Source organism: Jaculus jaculus, chromosome 7, assembly GCF_020740685.1.
Source record: "Jaculus jaculus isolate mJacJac1 chromosome 7, mJacJac1.mat.Y.cur, whole genome shotgun sequence".
NCBI lineage: Eukaryota > Metazoa > Chordata > Mammalia > Rodentia > Dipodidae > Jaculus > Jaculus jaculus.
In genome coordinates, this window is record NC_059108.1 from 36,684,198 (window position 1) to 36,705,537 (window position 21,340).

At 41.4% G+C, this 21,340-nt stretch overlaps 1 protein-coding gene across 1 annotated transcript in view; it reads left to right on the forward strand.

Annotated features, from left to right (window-relative positions):
* The window catches only part of Mettl24 (methyltransferase like 24), a 161,886-nt gene extending 152,878 nt beyond the window's left edge, over positions 1 to 9,008 (forward strand). The window contains exon 5 of the mRNA XM_004660674.3: positions 8,355 to 9,008. Coding sequence (XP_004660731.3) covers positions 8,355 to 8,669 — 315 coding nt within the window. The 3' untranslated portion in view covers positions 8,670 to 9,008. The remainder of the gene's footprint in view (positions 1 to 8,354) is intronic.
* Positions 9,009 to 21,340: the final 12,332 nt, after the last annotated feature.

Consider the following 21,340-nt stretch of genomic DNA (forward strand, 5'->3'; position numbering starts at 1 on the left):
AGAGAGGAGGGAGGGAAGGAGAAAGAGAGAGAGAGAGGGAGAATGGGCATGCGGGGGCCTCTTGCCACTGCAAAGGAACACCAGATGCATGCACTACTTTGTGCATCTGGCTTTACGTGAGTACTGGGGAAATGAACTCAGGCTGGCAAGTTTTGTAAGCAAGTGCCTTTAACCACTGAGCCATGTCCCCAGCCCTCTACCTTATTCTTTGATACAGTGTCTCTCATGAACCTAGAGTTCACAAGTTCAGCTAGATAAGTTGGCCAGCAAGCCCCTTGGATCCTCATGTCTCTTCCTTCCCAGCACTGGTCTTGTAGGGACATGCCATCCCACCTGGCTTTTATGCGGGTTCTGAGGACTCAAACTCAGATCCTCATGCTTGTGTGGCAGTACTTAGCCCCTTGACTTATGTTCTTTTTAAAAACTTACTTACTTACTTACTTACTTTATTTATTTATTTATTTATTTATGAGAGAGAGGAAAAGAAAAAGGCAGATAGAGAGAATGGGTGTGCCAGGGCCTCTAGCCACTGCAAATAAACTCCAGACATATGGACCACCTTGTACATCTGGCTTTACATGGGTACTGAGGAATCAAACCTGCTTTCTTTGGCTTTGCCAGAAGTACCTTAACTGCTAAGTCATTTCTTCAGCCCTGGACTTGCGTTGTTTTTTTAAAATATTTTATTTATTTATTTATTGGAGAGAGAGAGAGAATGGGTGTGCCAGGGCCTCCAGCCACTGCAAATGAACTCCAGACACATGTGCTATCTTGTGCATCTGGCTTCATATGGGTACTGAGGAATTGAACCTGGGTTCTTAGGCTTCGCAGGCAAACACCTTAACAGCTAAGCCATCTCTCTGGCCTATGGACTTGTAATTTTAATTCAAAGATAATGAAGTCTTATGAAAGCTGAAATGTATGTACTCTTTGTGCTCTGAAATGGGTGTTTGGAGATCAGAAGCAAGTAGCCTTTGGGAAGGGCTGAGTGGTGACCACATGCCCTTTCTCTGGTGGCTTCTTCACTCACCTCACAATTTCTAATTTTCTCTTTTCCTTTACCACCCCCACGTCTGTGCATGCCCGAAGCCCACTGTAGGCACTTATTAAATGGTGTTTAAAGCTGACGAATTACCTCTGCTCTGTGTCCTTTCCAGTGTGCTACACTTCAGGGCATTTAAAATCTCCCCAAACCTCATCGGATCTGGATCATGGGAGTCATTGTCACAACCCTGTAACAGCCCAGGCAGCTGTTCTTGAATGCCAAGGCTCCACCACACGCACAAGTGTTTGTGATGCGCCTCATACTCAGTCCACAGCCTTTCAATGGCACAGGTTTGCTAGAGGAACGGTGTCCCTGGGGGGATTGACCTTGAGGTTTATTAGCCCAGTCCCGAGCCCAGTAGTTAGGCTACTTTCACCCTGGCCTGGGAGCCAGCTTCCTGCTCCACCATGCTTTCTCCACCACGCTGAAGCTTCCCCTGGAACCTGGAAGCCAAAATAAGCCTTTTCCTCTCACCAGCGGCTGCTGGTTGGGCGCTTTGTCCCAGCAAGCAGAAGGGAACTGCAATGTCTTGTCAAATTGGGATCAAGGCAACCTCTTCGGTTGTTACTCGACAGGCAAAAATGCCCATTTAAATACTGTTATTCTAGTTCCAACCTTGTAAGTTGATATGCCTGTAGCTTTCCTTCTACAAATCACTGATGCCTGTGACAGCCATTGATGTATGTTTGCATGATGTTATTTATCAGGTAAATAGCAGCAGAAAGGAAACATCTTACTCCTTTAATAGTGTGCCCTCAACTCGGTTACCATTTGTTATGTAGTGAGGCACTTGGTCTACATTGAAAAGGCCTAAATAAATGCCTATTTTTTTTTTTTTTTGTTTTGGTCAAAGATGTCTATAGACTAGGCAGTAATGCTAAAATTAATCAAAGATCCCTTCCAAAATTATACATGTGAAATATAAAAAAAAATCGAGCTACCTAAAAACTAAAACAAATATATACTTTCGTTCCCCCTCCCAGTTTATTTGTTTATGAGTGTGTGCATGCAGGCGAGCGTATGGATGGATGGGTGTGCACATATGGAGATACTGTCCTCTCTCTTGTCTTGCTGCTGAGAGTATGGCTTTATGTGGATGCTGGAGAGAATCAAGCTTGGGTCAGCAGGCTTGTAAGCAAGTGCCTTTAACTTCTGAGCCATGTCTGCAGCCCCAAGGCTTTTGTTGTTGCTGTTGTTGAAACAGGGTCTTGGTAATGTGGCTAGTGTAGGCTGGTCTATAACTTGCTCTGTAGCCCCAGGCTGATGTCAAACTTCCAATCCTCCTGCCTCAGCATCTCTAGTGCTGAGATTACAAATCTAATAGTAAATGCCATGCATAATTAATTTCCTTCCTTAGTAACATTCTGATGAATAAAGCCTTTACTATTCATTTTCCTGAGGATTTCTTATGTCGAGAAAATGCCCATATTTACTTTAATATGTAGCTCACTCATTTATTGATGTAAAGTACTATTGTTTTGAATTACTGTCAATCATCTGCAAGATGTCCATGGGCAAGTTTACTCCCACCCTTTCTTTTTTTAATATTTATTTATTTTTATTCGACATTGAGAGAGAGAAAATGGGTATGCCAGGGCCTCCAGCCATTGCAAATGAACTCCAGACATGTGCACCCCCTTGTGCATCTGGCTAATGTGGGTCCTGGGGAATCAAACCTGGGTTCTTTGGCTTTGCAGGCAAACTACTTAATCGCTCAGCCATTCCTATAGCCCTCCCCCCCACCCTTTCTGTGGACAGCCCTTCTCCCTTAGTGGCCAGAGTTGATGTTGCCTCCCCTTGAATCTAGGTTGACCTCGTGAGTTTCTCTGACAAACAGAATGCAGCGGACACTGCTGGGTGATATCCAGGCTTTATGTGAAAGGTTTACCTTCGATTTTTGCTCTCTTGAAAACCAGCCAGCAAGGTCCAAACTCTGGCCATCTTTCAGGGAGGTGTGGTAAAGGGGAAATGTCTTGGATGGACAGCTGTACTGGAGATGACATGGAGAAGCAGAAGGAATTCCAGAGGGATGCGCATGAGGAATGGGAATGTGCCATAGACTAGCTTGTGAAGCTGAGGGGGAACCAAGGAGCGAGGTACAGGGTTGGGCTGTTGCTTTGGCCTTTGAGATTTGTTGACTTGATGTGGGTTTGGTATTTAGCAAGCCTGGAGCTACCAGTGTTGGCAGATGTAGGGATTGGCAGAGCAATAGCCAACATTATCTGACTGTTGCCACCCTTGGGTCTCTTTAACAGAACACAGTGTCTAAGCATTGGCTCTGGGAATTGGCTCTTGGATCCATTCTGTTTGCAAAAACCTTGGTGTGCCAGCAGCTTTGAGCATGGCTATAGGTTATGCCCTGCTTCCTGAGACCCCCATTAATCTGCTGAAATCCAGCCCCTTTGATGTCTCAGAATATGATTTTTGTTTGGAAACACAGTTGCTGCAGATATATTTACTGAAAATGAAGTAACAATAGAGCAAGCTAGGCTCTCATCCAACATGACTGATGCCCTTGTTAAAGGAGAAGTTTGGACACTGACCCAGGATGCCATGGGACACAGGACACACACACCATAAACGGCTGCAGAAACCCAGAAATGTCACTTGTCAGCTAACTGCCCAAAGTGAGTGAGAAAGGGAGAGAGAGACAGGAACAGTTTCTCCCTCAGGGAGAAATCCTGGACTTCTAGACTTCACAACTCTGAGAGGATACATTTTTGTTTTTAGGCCACCAAGTCAGTGGCACTTTTGCTATGGCAGCTTAAGAAACACACCAGCACCCCCCCCCCCACACACACACCCTTCCTCTCCTTTCATCTCATCTCACAAATCTGGGTGGATGAACACAGGGAGAGATGTGTGCCCTCGATGAGGAAGTGGCTAGAAGGTATCACAGCTAATCCAGTCAAAATTACAATTCTGCAGAAAATTTTGTGAAAGGCAATTTATTGGATATTACAGGTACAAGGAGACTGTATTTGATAGCAGAGCCTCTTTAAAGCCTTTGAATTTATACCGAATAGATTGTTTCATTTCGCATCTTTTAGAACCTTCTACCAAGAATATGTTTCACTCATTCTAGAGTTTCCAAGGAGTTAACATTTACTTGTTTTTCTCGAGAAATCTGATTTAACCTAACTATATTAGGTTTGACATTTGATTATTCCAGTATAATCACTTGCATGATTTTTAGTGCCATAATTCTTGCAAGCTGGCAGCAGAATCTTAAAGTGCCACATCCTATTCAGAAATGTTTTGTGCTTTATAATAACAATAAGATTGGATGTATTATGCGGTAATAGTGGAAATAACATTTGCAAAATAGCTAATGATAATGGGAAATTCTGAAATGTAAGGAATAGGAAATGCACAATGGGAGAAAAACCACGTCTTAGTCACAGAATTTTGGCTGTCTGTGCTTATGTGCGACTCAATCTCACACCACCCTTAGGCTGAATGTGAGCTCAGCCTGTGTGCTTCTGATTTAAGTGGGGCGACTTTCAGTCTCAAGTTTCAGTTGCCAAAATCAAAAAGGATTAGAGGTGTTGTCACGTTCAAAACTACCTTTTGCTCTCTAGAATAGATTTTCATTATGTAAGCAAAAATTGGATTGCTAAAGCAAGTATATATTCACTACAATGTACCTTAATAGTTTGGTACTATTCTAGTTGCTTCTAACTTCTGATGGATATCTAGAACTATATAAAAATATAACATATATATATTCAGTTTTTCTGTACCTCAACCAATATGTACTTTTCAAGTCAATACGAAGGTGATTAACTACCCTGACCCTCCCTCTGCTTATTCTGATATTGCAGTTGAACCCAAGGTTTTATGCTTGCTAAGCAATCACTCTATCCACTGAACTACATTCCCAGTTCTTTTTTTAAACATTTTTTATATAATTATTTGAGTGACAGTAAGATAAATTGGCAGATAGACAGAGAATGGGCATGCCAGGGCCTTCAGCCATGGCAAACAAACTCTGAACACATGTGCCACCATGTGCATCTGTACTATGTGGGTACTGGGGAGTTGAACCTGGATCCTTAAGTTTCACATGCAAGCACCTTAATTGCTGAGCCATCTCTCCAGGCCCCTGAATCCCTAGCTCTACACGGTCCCTTTAATGATTTAATTTATTGATGGCACTCATCATAATCAAATCCACAGAAAGTCATGGTGAAAATAAATCTGTCAGGAACCTAAGACATCTTGGCTGTAAGCATCTATGCAACAAATGCTGATTTTGAATTTGGGATGTATTCTGTACCAATTAGAACATTTTGTGAAATTTTTATCAAATATTTCTTTTGGAAGTTTAATTACCCTTCAGGCAGGAGTATTCTGCTTAAAACTGGCACTCTTAAACAAAGCTATTAGGAATGCCAAGATAGCAGAAATGAGAAAAAAATTTAATTCCCTTGAGTCCAATTCATAAGAATTAATTTAGTCAGGCATGTGTTCCCACAAACCTGTCTTTGTTTGGTTACTTTCAGAAAGAAATATTTTCTTTTTCACCGTCACCTTTTTTAAAAATATATATATATATATTTATTTGCAAGCAGGGAGAGAGAGCTAGAGATAAGAGAGACAGAGAGAATGGATGTGCCAGGGTCTCCAGCTGCTGCCAAAGAACTCCAGATGCATGCCCTACTTTGTGCATCTGGATTTATGTGGGCACTGGAGAATTGAACCTGGATCATTTGGCTTTGCAGGCAAGCACCTTAACCACTGAGCCATCTCCCCAGCCCACCTTTGCCTTTTGATTTTGGAGCTATTGCCCACCCCCACCCCTATGCCAGTTTACAGACAACTGCTTCTCTTAAGGTCCTCAGTGCTCTTGAGATCGCTGCCTTACTGCCTGTGGTGGATCAGGTACTCTCTAAAGCAAGGGTGGGAAAATGTGCCCTTTCAGGGCTCAAGACATCAGGCAAAGCCCACGGTCTTGAAGGAATTATATATAACATTTCCGCCCTTTCTTCTCCACCTGGCTCTGAAGCCACAGGAGGAATGCTTCCAAGGCCTGGTAGCCTCAATTTCAGACACCCAGGAAAGGTTTAACAGTCATGGGCTGACAGAAGGGGCTGCTTAGAACCAACCTTGGTGCTGTTAGGCTGTCTTTCCAAACCAGCAAAGACATCCTCACCTTCACAAGGAAGGGCTCTCATGACTCTCACTGGCAGCTTGCAGAAGTCCTGTGGTCGCTTCATGAGCCTCAGGCTTTGCTTTCCTTGTAGCGGATTCCCTCATTCTAACATCCACCCAGTCTGAACACCATACACTTTCCTTAGTGGGCTACCACCGTCTGCCCTTGACTGGTGGGCTCTGCAAGTATAAGGCAGTGATACTGAGGACATACTTCACTCACTGACCCTTACTCACTCCCCCAATGGGACTTTGTCTTCCAAGGCCAAAACCTCACCAGGCCCTGAGTTATCATGTTTCCTCTGGCAGTTTACTGGAAAGCGACATTGTCTAGTCTAGTGGTTAGGAACACAGGCCGCTGGTCACAGACTTCATAGTCCAACACTGCTTCTCGGGCTATGTGACAGGGTGAGAGCCTCACGACACGTGGTTTCCTAAATGTGGATTGTGGACACTAAGAAAATCACCCTCTCGACATTGCTGAGATATCAGTTAATGGATATTACAAAGGGAAACACTTAGCTTGTGGTCAGGCACATGTTATAAATGTGCGTGCGTGCGTGCGTGTGTGTGTGATGTTGGGAATTTTGAGCCTGCTTGGAACAGTGCTTTAACCTGGAGCCACCCATCCAGCCCCACTTTCATTTCATTCTGCAGGTTCTGAGGGTTCCGCTATGATAATGGATTATGTGCAACTCCAGCAGAAAGGAGCTGGTTCTTGGGCTGGAGAGATGGCTTAGCGGTTAAGCGCTTGCCTGTGAAGCCTAAGGACCCCGGTTCGAGACTCGGTTCCCCAGGTCCCACGTTAGCCAGATGCACAAGGGGGCGCACGCATCTGGAGTTCGTTTGCAGAGGCTGGAAGCCCTGGTGCGCCCATTGTCTCTCTCTCCCTCTATCTGTCTTTCTCTCTGTGTCTGTCACTCTCAAATAAATAAATTAAAAATTAAAAAAAAAAAGAAAGGAGCTGGTTCTTATAACTTGATTAACTGCAAAAACATTTCTCTCCCATCCTGTCTTCTTACTTTATTCCATCTCACCTAGGATGCAAACTCATATTCATTAATGAGCAGGGATGTCTGGCTGGTGTGTACGTGTGTGTGTGTGTGTATGTGTGTTTGTGTGTGTGTGTGTGTTAGAAGGATCTGGAATATAATTTAAAAATTTTCATATTTATTCATTTATTTATTTGAGAAAGAGAGAGAGAGAGACTGGGCATGTCAGGGCCCCCAGACACTGCAAATGAACTCCAGATGCATGTGCCATATTGTGCATCTGGCTTTGCATGCATCCTGGGGAATCGAACCTAGATCCTTAGGCTTCACAGGTAAGTGTCATAACCACGAATCCATCTCTTCAGCCCTGGAATATACTTTTTAATGAAACAATGGGATAATGATTTTAATATTTAGGAATACATGATTTTTTTCCTTTTTCTTTTTTGTATTTCTTTTTCTTTACTAGAGAGAGAGAGAAAGTGAGAGAACTGGGGCACCAGGGCCACCAGTCACTGCAAGCAAACTCCCTGACGTGTGCCCCATCTTGTGTGCATATTTAACCTTGCGTGCTTGTGTCACCTTGCACACCTGGCTTACGTAGGACCTGGAGAGGAGAACATGGGCTTCACAGGCAAGCGCTTTAACTGCTGAGCCATCTTTCCAGCCCTACAAGAATTCTTTCTTTGGCTTCCAGTGAGGAGGATGAAGATTTAGGGAGTGAACTAGCTTGATAGGTGACTCCTGAGGACAGTGCTCTCCATCATTTCATTCCTATGGGTACCGTTCTGTCAGGGCTTGACTGGGTTCCTTGGAGTAGCATACAGGTTCTGGGGAGATGCTATAGGCATGGAGCTCTGTGATGACATGTTCTGGTTTCTTCTCTTGGACATCCACTGGCTTTGGGTGGAAAGCAAGATGGTCCATAATGCCTTCCACTAGCATTGCATTGTTTGTGTATCATTGACACTTGGTCACCAATGACCACTTGAAAATCCCTTCCACCTTTAAACTTCTGCTGCCTTGGGAAGCAGTTATAATACAGTATGTTCTGGTATGAAGATTGGTGTGTTTAACAGTGGGTTTCATGTCCTCATATGAAAATGGTATGCTTAACAGTGACCCATCAAGTTTGTGAACTTCATTTCATTGCTTCATTGCAGATAGATGTCCTCAAGGCGGACCTGGAAAGTGCAGAATGGAAAGTTCTAGAAAATCTTATTCTGGAAGATGTCCTCGAGCAGATTGGACAGCTCATCTTTGAGATCCATCTCCACTGGCCTGGCTTTGAGGTCAGCGGCAGCGATGGCAGCGTCGTGCGGTTTTGGTACAGCCTCCTCAAAGAGTTAGAGCAGAAGGATTTCAGGCTTTTCTACAGCTACAAAGATTTATCAAAACCACAGCTATTCCTGAAGAGAGACATTTTCAATGCTAGTAGCTGTTATACTCTGAGTTGGGTGAACACAAGATGGAGGTAGGCTGGAGGGCCCCATCCAAGATGCAAAGATGTAGCCACAGATGGAGCCCAGGAACTTCTCTAGCCTGTCAAAAGTTTGTTGTCTACCCGGGCAGGACTGTGTTGTGGTCTATGCAGTGCACAGAGCCTTGTGCTTGACATGGTTGACATGGGACAGTGACACAGGTCATACCTGTGGCAAGGGTGAACAAAGTCACCTCCACTTATCTAGACTCAAGCCCTGTGCATTACTGTCTGTGACAGACTGGGGATGTGTGTCCTTCCCTCGCACCTAGAGGGTAATCCCCTGCTCATTTCAGTGTTCCCTAAAAGTCATCATGTATCTATAATTCCTGAATGCAGCAACATTAAAATGAAATTTTATAAAAATATGCATTTTTATGAGGTTGATCAGATTCTTAAGTTCAGTGTCCACAGGTTAAAACTAAGTCACAAGATTTTAATGTGGTTCATTGAAGGGTTTGTTTGCACTGTGCTTCCTTTTCTTAATTATTTATTTATTTATTTGAGAGTGACAGACAGAGAGAGAAAGAGGCAGATAGAGAGAGACAGAGAATGGGCGCGCCAGGGCTTCTAGCCACTGCAAGCGAACTCCAGAATCATGCGCCCCCTTGTGCATCTGGCTAACATGGATCCTGGGGAACTGAGCCTCGAACCAGGGTCCTTAGGCCTCACAGGCAAGTGTTTAACCGCTAAGACATCTCTCAAGCCCTTCACTTCCTTTTCTACCTCTCCTACCTCCATTTCATGAATCCCTTCTTCTTTCTAACTAGTCTCTCTTCTATTTTGATGTCATCATTTTTTCCCACATGTCATGCAGGTCTTGTGTAGGTAGGTAGAGTCAGCCACTGTGAGGTCATGAATGCCACGGCCACTTTGTATGTAGAAGACAACATTTTAAGCACTCCTTTGGCTCTTGTTTTCTTTCTTCAGTCTTTTCCCAGGTCTCCAAGCCTTAGAGGGTGTGGTAGAGATTTCTCATTTAGTACTAAACACTCCACTATCACTTCTTTTCAGCACTTTGGTAAGTTATTTTTAAATTTAATTTAATTTTATTTTTTATCTTTTCACAATTTTTATTAATATTTTCCATGATTATAAATAATATCCCATGGTAATACCCTCCCTCCCCCCCCATACTTTCCCCTTTGAAATTCCATTCTCCATCATATTACCTCCCCATCTCAATCATTCTACTTAATATATACAATACCAACCTATTAAGTACCCTCCTCCCTTCCTTTCTCTTCCCTTTATATCACCTTTTTAACTTACTAGCCTCTGCTACTAAGTATTTTCCTTCTCACACAGAAGCCCAATCATCTGTAGCTAGGATCCACATATGAGAGAGAACATGTGGCGCTTGGCTTTCTGGGCCTGGGTTACCTCACTTAGTATAATCCTTTCCAGATCCATCCATTTTTCTGCAAATTTCATAACTTCATTTCTCTTTACCGCTGAGTAGAACTCCATTGTATAAATGTGCCACATCTTCATTATCCACTCATCAGTTGAGGGACCTCTAGGCTGGTTCCATTTCCCAGCTATTATACATTGAGCAGCAATAAACATGGTTGAGCACGTACTTCTAAGGCAATGAGATGAGTCCTTAGGATACATGCCTAGGAGTGCTATAGATCAATCTATAGCTGTTTTAGGAACCTCCACACTGATTTCCACAATGGCTGGACCAGATTGCATTCCCACCAGCAGTGTAGAAGGGTTCCTCTTTTTCCACATCCCTGCCAACATTTATGATCATTTGTTTTCATGATGGTAGCCAATCTGACAGGAGTGAGATGGAATCTCAATGTAGTTTTAATCTGAATTTCCCTGATGACTAGTGACATAGAATATTTTTTAGATGCTTATATGCCATTTATATTTCTTCCTTTGAGAATGCTCTATTTAGCTCCATAGACCATTTTTTGATTGGCTTATTTGATTCCTTATTATTTAACTTTTTGAGTTCTTTGTATATCCTAGATATTAATCCTCTATCAGATGTATAGCTGGCAAATATTTTTTCCCATTCTGTAGGTTTCCTCTTTGCTTTATTCACTGTGTCCTTTGCAGTGCAAAATCTTTGTAATTTCATGCTGTCCCAGTGATTAATCTGTGGTTTTATTGCCTGAGCAATTGGGGTTGTATTCAGAAAGTCTTTGCCAAGACCAATATGTTGAAGGGTTTCCTCTAACAGTTTCAGAGTTTCAGATCTGATGTTAAGTTCTTTAATACATTTTGATTAATTCTTGTGCATAGAGAGAGAGAAGAATCAATTTTCATCCTTCTACAAATATATATCCAGTTTTCCCAACACCACTTGCTGAAGAGGCTGTCTTTTCTCCAATGAGTATTTTTGGCATTTTTATCAAATATCAGGTATCTATAGCTCTATAGCTACCTGGACTTACATCTGGGTCCTCTATTCTGTTCCACTGATCTACATGTCTGTTTTTGTGCCAGTAGCACACTGTTTTTGTTACTATGGCTCTGTAGTATAGGTTAAAATCAGGTAAGGTGATACCACCAGCCTTACTTTTGTTGCTCAGTATTATTTTAGATATTCAAGGTTTTTTGTGATTCCAAATGAATTTTTGGATTGTTTTTTCTATTTCATGATGAATGTCTTTGGAATTTTGATAGGGATTGCATTAAATGTGTAGATTGCTTTTGGTAAGATTGCCATTTTCACAATATCGATTTATCCAATCCAGGAACAAGGGACGTTTGTCCACTTTCTAGTGTCTTCTGCAATTTCTCGCTTAAGAGTTTTAAAGTTCTCATTGTAGAGATTCTTTACTTCCTTGGTTAGGTTTATTCCAAGGTACTTTATTTTTTTGATGCAATTGTGAATGGGAGTAATTCTCTGATTTCATCCTCTGTGTGTTTGTTGTTAGCATATATGAAGGCTACTGATTTCTGTGTATTTATTTTGTATCCTGCTACATGGCTGTAGGTTTTCATCAGCTCTAACAGTTTGCTAGTAGAGTATTTAGGGTCTTTTATGTATAGAATCATGTCATCTGCAAATAATGATAACTTGATCTCTTCTTTTCCAATTTGTATCCCTTTTATGTGTGACTCTTGCCTTATTGCTATGGCTAAGACTTCCAGAAGTATATTAAATAAAAGTGGGGACAGGGGACACCCTTGTCTTGTTCCTGATTTTAGTGGAAAAGGTTCCAGTTTTCCCCCATTTAGTAATATGTTGGCTGTAGGCTTGTCATAAATAGCCTTTATTATATTGAGATATGTTCCTTCTATTCTCAGTCTCTGTAGAACTTTTGTCATGAAGGGATGTTGGATTTTGTCGAACAATTTCTCTGTGTCTAATGAGATGATCATGTTGTGATTTTTGTCCTTCAACCCATTTATATAATGTATTACATTTATAGATTTGCGTATATTGAACCATCCCTGCATCTCTGGGATAAAGCCTACTTGGTCAGGGTGAATGATTTTTCTGATATATTCTTATATTCTGTTTGCCAATATTTTGTTGAGAATTTTTGCATCTATGTTCATGAGGGAGATTGGTCTGTAATTTCCTTTTTTTGTTCTATCTTTGCCTGGTTTAGGTATCAAGGTGATGCTGGCTTCATAGAAGGAATTTGGTAGAATTCCTTCTTTTTCTATTTCCTGGAAAAGCTTAAGAAGCAATGGTGTTAGCTCTTCCTTGAAGGTCTGGAAATATTCAGAAGTGAATCCATCTGGACCAGCCTTTTTTTAGTTGGGAGATTATTGATAACTGTTCGGATCTCCATGCTTGTTATATGTCTATTATAGTGATTAATCTCATCCTTTATTTAATTTAATTAGGTCATATAAATCGAGGCAATCATTCATTTCTTTCAGATTTTCATACTTTGTGGAGTATATGCTTTTATAATATGTCTCTATGATTATTTGAATTTCTCTGAAATCTGTTGTGATGTTTTGGTTTTGTTTTGATTTTTGGTTTGTCTTGTTCTTCTTTTTCCAAGGCTTTAAGGTGAAGCATTAGGTCCTTCACTTGCGACCTTTGTAATTTCTTAATATAAGCACTTAAAGCTTTAAATTTACCTCTTATGACTGCCTTCATTGTGTCCCAGAGATTTTGGTATGTTGTGTTCTCATTATCGTTTGAATGTATAAATTTTTTTATTTCCTTCTTGATTTCTTCATTGACCCATTCATCATTTAGTAGGGTATTGTTTAGTTTCCATGATTTTGTATATGTTCTATAGCCTTTCTTGCTATTGAGTTGTAGTTTAATTCTACCTTGTCATATATTAGGATAGCAACCTCTGCTTGATTTCTAGGCCCATTTGCTTGAGACACTGTTTTCCAACCTTTCACTATAAGATAATGTCTATCCTTTGTAGAAAGATGAGTTTCTTGGAGGCAACAAATTGTAGGATCCTGCTTTTTAACCCAGTCTGCAAACCTATGTCTTTTGGTTGGGGCATTGAGGCCATTGATCTTTAGAGATATTATTGAAAGGTGTGTATTTATGTTTGCCATTATTTTTTGTGGTTCTGGTTCTACCTTTGTTCTCTTGTGTTAACTAGTATTTGAGTATTGCTTGTTTTTTCCAGGTTCCTTATATGTGTGCTTTTCCTTTTCTTCAGCATGGAGGATTCTTTCAAGTATTTTCTGTAGAGCTGGTTTTGTCTTCAAATACTCCTTTAACCTGCTTTTGTCATGGAATGAACTTATTTTTCCATCTATTTGAATGGCTAGCTTTGCAGGATAAAGTAACCTTGGTTGACAGTTGTTATCTTTCAAAACTTGGAATACATCACTCCAAGCCCTTCTGGCTTTAAAAGTTTGTGTTGAATAATCTGCTGTAATCCTGATGGGCTTCCCTTTGTAGATAACTTGATTTTTCTCTCTAATTGCTTTCAATATTTTTTCTTTGGTTTGTGTGTTTGGTAGTTTGATTATAATGTGGCGAGGAGAGGTTCTTTCCAGGTTTTGTCTGGCTGGTGTTCTAAAGGCTTCCTGTATCTGCATTGGCACCTCTTTCCCAATTTGGGGGCAGTTTTCCTCTGTGATTTTGTTGAAGACTCCTACTATGCCTTTTGAGTGGAATTCTTCTCCTTCTACTATGCCCTGAATTCTTATATTTGATCTTTTCATAGTGTCTCGAATGTCTTGAAATTCCCACTCATACTTTTCTATAAGTTTGTCTTTCTCTTTGTTGGACTGTATTAGATCTGCCACCTGGTCTTCTAGCTTAGATATTCTGTCCTCTCCTTCATCCATTCTACTGGTGAGATTTTCTACAGAGTTTTTTATTTCATTAACTGTGTTCTTCATTGCTAGTAATTCTGACTGGTTTTTCTTTATTATTTCCACTTCCTTATTTATGTCTTGTATTGCCTTCTTTATTTCATTAAATTGGTGTCCTGTGTCTTCTTTGATTCCTTTGATTTCCTCTTTGACTCCTTTGATTTGTTCTTTGACTTCTTTGAACATATTTATAATCATTCTGTTGAAATCTTTCTCAGTTATTTCCTCTAAATACTTCTCACTGGAGGTCATTTCTGATGCATTAATACTTTTAGGTGGATTTATATTGTCTTGCTTTTTAGTGTTTCTTGTGTTATAATGTATATATTTTTGCATCTTGGATTAAGTTAATGCTTGGATTTTCTAGCTAGCTGGGTATTCTTAGCTGTATCAATTGATATGTTGTTATATATCTTCAGAGTAGGAGCTTAAGGTGCTAGGTGTGGCTCTTAAGACTCTCAGAGTATCTACAAAGGTGTTCCTAAGGGTTGAGTTTGCCTGCTATGGGAGTATTCAAGTAGGCTGAGTGGAATAAAATATAGGTAGATTCTAAAATTTAACTAAACACTGTACACATTCAATCAAAAACAGAGTATTTATGTAACAGTAGGTATTATAACAACCTGATCCTCTATCAACAAAGAGGTTAAGATTTCTGGTATGTTGAGGGATCCAAGCCAGCTACTAACCAAGTGAGACCCTTCCCTGGTGCAATCCCACTTACCTTTTTGGATGAATTTGGTCTCAGTCAAGTTGCTGGCTGGGTCGTTGGGCCACTGTTCTGATTTCTGGAGATGGGCACTGGCTTTTCCTGTGGGTCAAACTGAGCCTGGCAACTGTGGCTCTGCAGATTGGCACCCCTGGTGCTGGAACTGTTACTGCTGCTGCTGAAGCTGCTGCTGCTGGATCTGTCACCGCTGCCACTGTAGCTGCCACTTCTGTATCCACCACTGCTGCCTCTGAAGCTGCCACTGCTGGAACCACCGCTGCTGCCGCTGAAGATACTGCTGCTAGATCTGTCACTGCTGCCGCTGAAGCTGCCACTGCTGGATCTGCTGCTGCTGGGGCCACTGTTGCCAGTGCCAGAGCCGTTGATGTTGCTGCCGGACTCTGCTTGGGTCCCGCTGTCAGCTCAAGTTGGCGTGGCCTGGTCCCGGGGCCACTGCTCTGTTCACCGGAGCTGGGCACAGGTGGTGGGGGTGGGAAGGGAGCCAATGCTGCTCTAGTTCTCTCACTGTTCCACATGTTTTTCTACCTTGTGATCTGCTCCTCTGTTGTTCACTGCCGCTCTCCCTTCATGTTTCCTGAGTTGCAGAGAGCTCTGGTGTGACTGGAAGCTCCCCTTGCCTGGCTTTTCCTGCAGCTCAAGCTGAGCCTAGCAGCTTTCTGGTGCACCACTGCCACCCCCACCACAGTCGGTGGACCTGCTGGGACCACTTTTGCTGGCTTGTGCAGGCTCTGGATGCTCTGAATCTCTTCTACTTATCCGCTGCTGTTTCAATTTACTATACACCTCGCTTTTTAGTAAAAGTGTGCATTTTGCTGAGTTTTTTTGGTCTTTTTCCCCCCTAAGCTGCTTTGGTGTGGTACCTACGCTACCATCTTAACTGGAAGTCATTTGTAAGTTTTGAGTCACCCTAGTTGTGACCACCATCTGAAAAGAGATGCTTCTCTAACCAAAAGTGAGAGCAGTATTAATGTATGAGCATAAAGTTAAATATTTATTGGGTTGTTTGGTGGTTATAATTTGTCCATTTAGCCAGACAACAGCATTAGTTTCCTCCCCGGTAATAGGCTGCTGATTAGGTTTTCAGTACCAGGCAGGAATTCCCTCCCATGGAGCAAACCTCAAATCCAGTCACAGAGCAGTTTGTTTTTCCACATAACAGGCATGCCAATATTGCATCATTTGGCATATTTGGCCTGGTTGGCCAGCCATAGAACTTGCAGGGTCCACTGCTGGCTAAGACCATTGATGAATTTTCTCCCCCAGCAGGCAGCCCAGTTCCTTCCAGCATCCTGACAGCTAGTCAACAGGGAGGAGGCTTCCAGCTCAGCTCCAGCTTGATTTCTCAGTAACATTCGGCCCAAGCATGTGGAGTCTTCAGTAGTAGGGTCTTACCATCTAGTTCTGATGGGCAACCAAGAGCCTTGCCAATGGCCTGTAATGTTTTGGGGACATCAGTGTCTTTTCTAGCTAACAAGTCACTGGAAGGTAGCCCACTCCTGTCTCTGAAAATTTCTTGCAACAATCTATAGTTTCTGAGTCAAAATTCTTTTCATACTTAGCTTTAAGTATCTTTCACTTCTTATGATACAAAGCCCAAAGCAGAATGTGTTTCCATTGTTACCTCTTCTGCCTTCAAACATGACTTTAAAAAATTATTGACAACCTCCATACATATAGACAATATCCCATGACCATAACTCTTTTCAAACATGACCTTGGTATCACAAACTCGTCTTTGCTGTCAAATCTTTTTAAGTACATTTCTCAAATATTAAATACATTTTTATTTTAATCATCATATAAATGACTGTGGCCTGAGGACTTCAGTCTCTCTGCTAGGATGGTTATATGGTATTTCAGTGGTTCCAATCCTCTCTTTTCCCTTCTTCCTCCTTCTCTCTCTCTCCTTCATCCCTCCCCCACAACTTCTGGACTATACACACACACCTACCCACACACATGCATGTGCACCCAGTCATACACACACACTACAGGGATTTGGCTTTAAAGCTTATAGCTCACTAACAAAAGGTGATGGGTTGCGACAAGTGTGATCTGTGACAGTGGCTCGGTCCTTTGGTACACAGAAGTGTTTCAGTTGTAAGAAGGGTCCACAGACACTCCAAAGTGTTTTTACACTAAAGCATTTTGTACAGTTAGCAGCATGGCATCATTCTCACAGCAATGCTAACTTTAGTTCTCTTTTGGTTAGAGCATATCACAGATTTTCCCATGATTTAACACAGTGAAATGTATACATAAAGTATGGACGGTACTAGTCTTCTGTGTCCATTCCAAACAGCTTCTGGATGTGTACACACCTCTGTCAAGATTTGTAACTTGCTGGGCATGGTGACATACGCCTTTAATCCCAGCATTTGGGAGGCAGAGGTAGGAGGGAGGTAGGAGGATCACCATGAGTTCAAGGCCACCCTGAGACTACATAGTGAATTCCAGGTCAGCCTGAGCTAGAGTGAGACCCTACCTCAAAAAAAAAAAAAAAAAGGGGGGGGGGGTTGTAATTCATGGGATTGAAGATTTAAGGCATTACTTAAAACTACATTGTAGTTTAGCTAACCATTAGTTCTTGATAATTGGTATAAAGCCTTAACTTCTTTACACTATATACATATGTGATGCTCAAACAGATGTACTGCTGAAAAAAATATCACTAACCCCTGCTTCACACCCACCTAGCAGGCAGTCTGTGAAGTTATATTTATGCTTATTTCTCTTCATGGATAGTTTGAAATTTAATGAGGAGTATTCTGATGTTTGCTTTGGCTTCCCTGTAGCTAGAATTGATTATGCTTATCACATAAGGTTGGAGTTTCTTAGCTTCAGCACTATTGCTATTTGGGAAGGCCTATTCTTTGATGGGGTGACAGGGCTACCCTAGGCACCATGGGGTCCCCAGCAGAATCTTTGGAATCTCCTCTATCCCCCAGAGGACAGTAGCACCAACCTCACCAACAGTCCGCAAGGTGTGACAACCGCAAGTGTTTGCAGACAGTGGTAAGTGTGTTCAAGGGGGCGAAACCTCATGCAGGGGAGAAGTTCTAGTGTTGGTCATAGGAAGGGGGCCAGGCTATTAGAGCACTGGTATTTTGCTTATGAAGAGAAAAGGAGTGTTGTGAGACCCTTGAGATCCTCTTGTGTGGATCAGGCAGAACAAGAGCCACCATTACGTGAGCTACCACAAACCAATGCAGACAGAATGTAATGAACAAACAAGCTAACAAAGTCAGGCTGTTTACTGACAGCTTACAGATGTGCCAGGCACTTTGACTTGACCACATTCCCAGTTTTCTCAACAACCCAGCAAGGAGGAATGTAATTTTCTAGATGTATGAGTGAAGAAACTCTGATAGGTTACGCCGACTATATTCAGATTATTCATCTGTCAGATAGAGACATGAGAATCCCACAGTGATAGAGTCCAGTCCCCAGCACAGGCCAGCTTCATTGGAAGGGCACTTTTTGGCCTCCCTGTTAGTAAAATGGGAAAAAAATCTACAAATATACTTAAATCAGACCTGCAAACCAGTTAGAGTTGGGATAAGCATATAGATTTGCTTAACTTGAACCATGAACTTAATTAAAATTAAAATAAGTATGTCTAGTGGAATCTTAGTGAAGAAATACAGTAACCCAATTACTTATATGTTGTTAGGTAAGCTGGGTTTCAAGGTAAGTTAACTTGTACAAGGCCTGGGTGGAACTCTTGCTTGTTCTAATACTTGGTACTTTTTTCCTGGAATTTAGAAAGGACAGTCACTTGGAACTGATTCTCATGTGTGTAAAACGTGTCTTTGGCCTGCAGATAAGTAAGAGTAGACATGAATATCTGTGACATTGACCTCCTTAACCAACTCCTACCTATGTAGTGCTTCATGAACAATTCAGAAAATACCTTTATCAAACGACTAGAAATATCTGTACACTTAAGGAGAAGGAAATAGGAGAATATAAGAGATGCAGAAGTTGCCTATTAGCCTAAAAACTGTGTCACAATTGGAGTTGGAAGCAAAAGAAAGCGTTCTCTTCTTCCTCTTAGCATGGTTATATTGGATGCTGTTATATTAGGTTATTATATAAATATTTGCAACCATTTGACATGTTCACATGTAAAGAGCCAGGAAAAATGAACAAACTTACATGAGAATTGACCAAAATTCCAGTAATGTTTATATCAGGGTAAAAGAAGAAAAGTGGTTTCATGAATTTACAGTGCTTGGTCCAAATCCATCATTCATGTCAGTATTCTGGCCTCGGTTATAAGATCTTTTAGTAAATATAGTTCAAGATTTGAATTTCAGGCTGGAGAGATGGCTTATCAGTTAAGCGCTTGCCTGTGAAGCCTAAGGAAACCGGTTCAAGGCTTGATTCTCCAGAACCCATGTTAGCTAGATGCACGAGGAGGTGCATGCATTTGGAGTTTGTTTGTAGTGGCTGGAGACCCTGGCATGCCCATTCTCTCTCTCTCTCTCTCTCTTTCTCTCTCTGTTGCTCTCAAATAAATAAATAAAAATAAACCAAAAATAAAAATATATTTTTTAAAAAATATTTGAATTTCCTGAAGCATTAATGTTTGGGTTTGGCAAACTTGGTTTAACCAGGAAGCGGGGCCTGGCATACTTTTCCAGCTTCAATAAACAATTCTTCTTGACAATTCCTCCAAGCTCGGTTAGTGTAACTGTCCTTTCCTGGTGATGAATTTGTTTGCCTTTTAAGTGATAATTCTTTTTATACCATCTAAATGCTGGCACTCTGAATGCAGTAATACATCTTGCCTTAGGTTAATGTATTCTCCATTCACTTACATAGAGCGGTTGAATTGTATGAAGTCATCATCCACAGGGTCTATAAATTCTTAAAACCCTCTAAATCTAGAGATTATTAAACTTTGGGGTGATGATTGTATTATATATGTCTGTTCTTAAGGAAAACAAACCAAGAGGGCTTAATGTCACCATACTTTAAAAAATGCTACATTCTCAGTGTATTAAAAGCAATGCTTTTAAAACTCAGCAACTACTCGGTATTCTCATGTAAAATACTATAAGTTTCTTAGTGATTGGCTTTGTACAATAAGATTGAAATAGGGAACTTTATGAGCCAAATCTGATTATTTCAGTACATAAGCTAAATATATACAGGACTGATGCTGAATCAGTGTGCAACATGGCAATTGGAATTGATAAAATGTACTGTATACTTGAAAATTACTGAGAAAATATGTTTTAATATTCTCACCAAACTCAAACCAAAGGTACAATACATGAAGTAATGGCTATTAGTTGATTCAATAACTCCACAGTGCTTATATATGCCAAAGAGAGAGAGAGAGAAAAAAAAATGGATGCACCAGGGCTTCTAGCCACTGAAAACGAACTCTAGGTGCATATGTCACCTTGTACATCTGGCTCATGTGGGTCCTTTGGCTTTGCAGGTAAGCACCTTAACTGCTAAGCCATCTCTGCAGGCCTGTATACCAAAATCTCTTGTTGTATACTATAAATGCATAAAGCGTTGCTTGTCAGTTTTAGAGTGTGAACCATGAAATACTTTGAAAAGATTTACACAAAATAAAACTAAACAAAACAAACAAAACGTAACCTTCAGGAGAGCTGTAATAGTGGTAAGTGACTGTGGTCTTGGTTTCCCCAGTGGTCCTCTCTTCCAGTGTAGCCCCTGTTAGAGAATGCCTTGACCCCCCCCCCCACACACACCATGATGAGCAATTACAAGTTCATCATGATACAGCAGGCAGCCCCTGGGGCCCTGACTTAACACCACAGCTAGCTTCTGTTCTCTTTGTCTTTGGTTTTACTTGCCAGTGGATATTAGGCATATCAATATCCACTCCTGGGTGGGCATTTATAAGAAGCCAAAGTCCAGGGCTGGGGAAAAGGCTTAACAGTTAAGGCATTTGCCTGCAAAGCCTAAGGACCCCAGTTCGATTCCCTATGGCCCATGTAAGCCAGATGTACAAGGAGGCGCATGCGTCTGGAGTTCGTTTGAAGTTGCTGGAGGCCCTGGTGCACCCATTCTCTCTCTGTGTGTCTATCTACCACTTTCTCTCTCAAATAAATAAAAGAAATAATATTTTAAAAAAGAAGCCAAGGTCCAAGTGGGTTTTATAATAATGAGAAGCAGAAATTTATACCCATTGAAATGAGTTATTGTCTACACAAGAAAACATTTTTCAAGGGCTTGGTTTCTGGCCAAGCATTATTTACACAGGGAATTCTCCTACTTGAGGCCTCCAGCTGTGTGTCTCCAAAGATTTCTGTTTTATCTGCCTTCAATCTCTGTGTCCTAAGTGCCTGCTGTATAATATCTGTCTTCTGTCTTTCCCGGCACACTGTGAGCTTCATGAGAATAAGGATCACGTCTGTAGCTCCAGCGCCTACCACAGAACCTTTCAGGACAAGGTGCTCAATAAAGATTTGCTGGGCATATATGTTAAAAGGACTTTCACATAGAATTTTCTTATAAAATTATTTCATCATTTACTATTCGAGTTTTCTGTCATTAAAAATACCTTTGGAGCCAGGCGTGGTGGCGCACGCCTTTAATCCCAGCCTCATGAAGCAGAGGTAGGAGAATCGCCATGAATTTGAGGCCAGCCTGAGACTACATAGTGAATTCCAGGTCAGCCT